Below are 5,413 nucleotides of genomic sequence, written 5' to 3'. Positions count from 1 at the left end.
ACACCTGTTTTCTCTCACCTGCTATCTGCTGATAAACTCCCTCACTTCATTCTCCAGGGACTCCAGATGCACACTTTGGTCTCAGGGCAAACCAGCTGGAGTATTGTGTCACACAGCAGAAAAGCTTCCTAGAATACAGACAAGTTTTTAGCTATTACACCTCTGCTAGTTTGATTTTGAGGATTTTTAGAATGAAACCGAAGCCCTAAAGAGAAATACACAATTGCCCCCCTGCATTGCTCTGCCCTCCACCCATTTCCCGTCCTCTGCCCACTTACTCCCCCTCTCCCACAGTGATGGCCATCTCGGGGGCACTCAGCATTGCCAGTCGCTGGGGAGAACAGTGTTCCCACTTCCCAAACTGCTGGTGTGGGGGGTGCTGCCTCCCAGCCCCACTTGTCCTTTCAAGGGACAAGGCGAGTCCTCAGCTCCAGGTTTTCCCATCAAGGAGGTGGAAAGGATCCATGCGTGCACAGTACTGACAAGCAAGGGTCTCGGTCCTGACCTTTCCCTGCCCCTTGTCTGACCCTGCTCTTGGAAAAGGCACCATCACACCACGATTCGCCTCCCCAAGGAAGAGGCCTGGAGACTTTATCAGCGCGGTTGAAGCAGCAGCTCTGCAGGATCTCCCCAACACTCAGCACCACCCGGGTTGTGTGCAAGGCTGACGCCGCTCTGAGAATACAAAACTGCAGAGGGGAAGAAGAAAAAAAAAATTCAGCACCACATGAGAACAGCCCTCTGCCTGAGAGAGAACTGTTTCAGTTCAGGTTCCGCTGCTCTAAAATGAGCAATACCCCACAGGTGGACAGGAGCAGGATGGCAGAGCTGTATCCAGCACCTTTGGGGAGGACACACAGCTGCACACAGCGATGCTGAGGGAAGGGAAGCAATGCCCAGCTACAGCAGGGGATTCATTTCTCAGCATTAACCAAGTTCAAGTGTCAGCACAAGGGAGAACTTTCCCTGCAGTTTGGCAGCATCTTAAGGTTTACAAGGAAGCAGCTCAAAATACCCACAGTGAACAACAAGCATCAGCACAAAAAGCTACGCCTGCACTCCACCCTGACAGAAATTCTTTTTCTTTTGGGATTTCTCTCCACTTGGGAAAGGACTGGTGCTTTTTTAGCAACACCAGCATGAGGAAGGGATGGCAGACTTAACATCTGTTTTTACAGGTCGACCTCTGAGGAGGCAGTAATGTGTAGAACAAAACAAAATGAAGTCATTCCCAAATTGTTTGGCTGTTGGGATCGCAGAGGGATGAGGGCATGCTTGAACTGAACAGGAATTTAAATGGAGCAGCAAACACGGCTGGGAGACATCACTGATTTGACATTAATACCTTGTCCCGAGGTGAACACCACCATGATTCAAGTTCCTCTGCTGGCTTAAAGCTCCATCCACTTCAGGCATCCCACAGCGCCTGGATCCTGCCCCACACTCGGACGCCACAGCCCTGCAAATCCAGAACAAAGGGAAGAAGAGATAAAAAGGGATTTAGTGCTGTCAGGACCGCTAACCCCCAAGTCCATCGCCAGCAAAAACCACAGAGGGCTGAACCTGGATTAGTCCAAATATCCGCTCCATCTGCACACTTCCGTATTTTCCTTCCCGGTGTTTATTTCTAAGCTACAAACACAGCTTTTCATCATTCCTAGCAGCTTTTACCCTATAAATCCATCAGTTTTACCTTCCCCACCAGCACAGACCCACTCCTCCCACCCCTTCCCTGCTCACCATGCTCCAGTGCCATCTCCCATTCCTCCATAAATTCTTTCTGGCCACCAAACACCAGGAAAACTCTGACTCATCTGTCTTGCTCCTGCACCAAAGGACAGAGAGCGGCCTTGAAATTCCTCCTTTTTGGCTATGTTTTTTTTCCTGAGGAGAAGGCTGGCAAGTCAAACCACTGGTAGCCACAGGTTTAGGGTTTTTTTTCTCAGATCTTTATTTTACAAAAATAACTTACAAATAGAGACAACTCTCAGCAGTAAGATCATTCACTCTGTGCAGGAGGATACAGCCTGGTGAAGAAGGGGTGTAGGAGTTAAGGACTCTGACAATACTGTTAATTTTAACATGATGGCAGCTATATTACACTACATATATTTCATGCTCCAGCATGTGGGTGTCACACCACATAAAGCCACGGTCCGTAAAGTGTGCCAGCCAGGGAGGATGCTCCCAAGAGATCATTTCCATCCTATTTATCAGCATCCTCTTTGGGCCAAACGGCCACCTAACACACAGACTACAGCACTCTGGATACACTCATCAGCAATATACTTCAAATACATGATAAAAATATATTTAACTTTCAAATACACTTGTATAAGGTACACCAAGAGGCAGAAAATAAAGTCTTGAGCTTTTAAATACAACACACACACTATATATATAAACATATACAAGGAGACAAGAGGGAATCAAGACGTGGAAGGAGAAGCTTATCCATGTTATCTATGGTACACAATGGCTTTGTCTGCTAGGAAGTCATTTCCATTTGCATAGCGTTGTTGAGGAGTCCACACTGGGCTAGGAGGAGAAAAGGTTTTCATTTTGGTACCACTTCCACTTTGCAACTGATCCTACTCTTAAATTACACTTTGTCCTCTCTTTTGTAGGCTGGAATTCATGCCCCGTTCATAACAAGCACACTGAAAGGAAGGGGTAAAAAAAAAAACCAACAAAAAAAACCAAACCAAAACAACAAACCATAGCACACAAAAAACCCACATCAGGTCAGAGAGTCAAGAAGTTTCTTTCTGGGGTTGCAGTCATTTGGCATTTTGCTCCAGAGCTGAGTATTCTGCTTCTGACACTCTGGAGGCGTCGATGAGTTTAGTGAGGCCAGTTTTGGCAGAGTACTTGAAAATGAAGGCCTTCATGAGCTCGTATCTGTAGTTGCGGTTGATGAAGCTGTACAGGATGGGGTTGACACAGCAGTGGACTAGGGAGAAACACTGAGTGATGTGGAGGGTGGCATAGAGGAAGTTCTCCATCTGGCAGCTGAAGGGGATGAAATGAAGGCTGTAGAAGATGTCCAGCAGGACGGCCACATGGTAGGGCAGCCAGCATACCAGGAACACCACGACGTAGGAGAAGATGATCTTCCCGTTGCTCTTCCGCTCCTGGTCGCTGGAGGCCGAGATGCTCTTGGCGAGGAGGAAATAAAACACAGCGATGACAGGAAAGGGGATGAGGAAGCCCAGCACCACGGAGATGAGCTCCATGCCAATCAACCACTCCTTGAAGCTCTCTTCAGGGTAAACGGGCCTGCAGTAGGTCTCGTTGCTGGAGGAGACCGTCTTGAGAAAATAGGTATCTGGGAGGGAGGCGGAGAAGGCCAGGAGCCACACCAGGATGCAGATGCAGCGGCGGATGATCTTCTTCTTGCGGCTGCTGGAGTTGGTGAAATAGGCGACCGAGAGGTAGCGGTCCATGCTCATGCACGCCAGGAAGAAGATGCTGCTGTACAAGTTGATGGAAAATATCAGGTGAGTGATCTTGCACGTGATTTCCCCCATGTGCCACTGGTTGTGCTGGACGAGCGAGACAACCCACACGGGAAGGGTGATCACAACGCACAGGTCGGCGATGGCCAGGTTGAAGATGTACAGGTGGGTTTCATAGCCGGTCATTTTGGCCTGCAGGTTGACCCACACCACCACTGAGTTGGCCACCAGGCCTATGACGAAGATGAAGATGTAGAAGAAGGACAGAGTGTAGAGCAGAGCACTCTTGTTGAGCGTGCCGGGGCATGTTGTCGCATCCACTGTGATGCACTCGCCGCTGTTGCACGTCCAGTTGATCTCCGTCAAGTTGGCCGTCTCCAGGAAATCCAGGATGGAAGTCAAGTCAAGCGCGCTCATGGTCGCTCAGATCGGGCTTCAAACGACCTAAAGGCAAAACAAGATTGAAAGAAATGACGTAAATGACGGAGCTATTTCTGCTGCCGTGTCGTACAGGGACACGCTGCTTCAGTAACATCCCGCTCCTGCCGGGCACCTTCCATTAAAGCACTCCACGGACTAAAACAATCAAGACACTCAGCACAACTCATCTGCTTGGCTAAAGAGGAGCAGCACCAGATTTCGCATGATTTCTCCTTCTTTTCCAGCTCACATCTGACATCATCAGGTTGGCTATCGTCCCCGGGTGTGAAATCTGCAAAGTACACCATGGCCAAATAAATGTCAGGCAACTAAATCTGTCTCCTCCGGCATAAATGATGGTCCTATCGCTTTCAGCAGGGGAATCTTTAAGCCACTTTATCTGCACTCCCTCAAGCACAGTAGAATTGATCTGGCTGATACACGGTACCGTAAAACATTTACCACAGGCTCTGGTCAGCATCTTGTCAAGCCCAGCTACAGCTGCATTAAGTAGAAGTGGGGAACTAAGGGGTCTTGTACCTCTATCCAAACTTACATAGAAATTCTGCTCCCATCCTCCCTTCCCCCCTTCCCTCCAATTCTATTTTACAAAGTATCCCCCACATTAACAATTATTACACAGCATTGAGAAAAGAAAAATCATCCCAGCTTGACTGCTGTGTAGATCTGCTGAGCTTAAGTTTTCTTTTTAGAAGAGTGGTTCGATTTCAAAGCACCCCCCCGCCCCCATCATGGCTGGCTCCACAACTGCCTCCTTTCCACCCTTTTGCTTTTCTACATCTACTTTTGCTGCCTATTCAGTGCTTTTTTTTACCTGCAAGCAGTGGACAAAGCAACTTGTTAACTTCCTCACCAGCAGAAAGAAAAGACCCATCAGACCTTAATGCCTCACACAAAACCCCAAGCGGGGGCTGCTAATTGCCCTTTCGCTTTTGGGGTGGCATAAAAATGCTGTCCCCCTCCCTGGGACCCTCACAGGACCCTCAGTACCACCGCCAGCCACAGGCCTGTGCCCTCCATGCTTCAGCCAGGCCAGTTCTGGAGCGCAGGATCCAGCCTGGGACTGGATGCCAAAATAAAGCTGCGGAGGTGGGTTTCCAAGGGATGGATCCTTGTTCCCTCATAGCTTCACCTGAGCTAAACCATCAGGTCAGCCAGCCCACCCACGGACACATCCAGCATCCCCAGCAATGGTCACCTTGCTCTGCCCCATGACCACAGCCCCAGAAGGAGAAGGACCAGCCTGGGCCAAAGCCAGTGTGGCCAAGTGACCAGAAAGCAATAGGGGATCTCCAAATATACCTGAGCCCACCACAGGATCTCTCGGCAGGGTTTCCAGGAGGACAGAGGAGAGGTAAGCAGGGAAGAGTTTGGATGTGTTGAATAGTCTCTTCTCACCCTCTCTCCCCTAAAAGGGACCTTGGTTGACACAGCACCTCTCCTTCTCCTCCTGCATAATTGGCTCTTCCCAAAGCTCCCACCCTCCTGCCTGTCAGGGACAGAGGCTACGGAAG

At 49.4% G+C, this 5,413-nt stretch overlaps 1 protein-coding gene across 1 annotated transcript; it reads right to left on the bottom strand.

The window, feature by feature from the left end:
* Nucleotides 1–1,926: 1,926 nt before the first annotated feature.
* Nucleotides 1,927–4,427, bottom strand: ACKR3 (atypical chemokine receptor 3). Its single transcript, XM_066322383.1, has one exon. The coding sequence runs from the start codon at nt 3,873–3,875 to the stop codon at nt 2,781–2,783; it is 1,095 nt and encodes a 364-aa protein (XP_066178480.1). The 5' UTR covers nt 3,876–4,427; the 3' UTR covers nt 1,927–2,780.
* Between the last annotated feature and the right edge of the window lie 986 nt (nt 4,428–5,413).

This window comes from Sylvia atricapilla, chromosome 7, assembly GCF_009819655.1.
Source record: "Sylvia atricapilla isolate bSylAtr1 chromosome 7, bSylAtr1.pri, whole genome shotgun sequence".
Classification (NCBI taxonomy): domain Eukaryota; kingdom Metazoa; phylum Chordata; class Aves; order Passeriformes; family Sylviidae; genus Sylvia; species Sylvia atricapilla.
Note: the sequence above shows the minus strand (reverse complement) of the source record. Positions and strands in the feature narration are given on the sequence as shown.

Bases quoted from the DNA above. Each gene is read 5' to 3' on its own strand.
- ACKR3 (XM_066322383.1), bottom strand. From the start codon at position 3,875: ATGAGCGCGCTTGACTTGACTTCCATCCTGGATTTCCTGGAGACGGCC.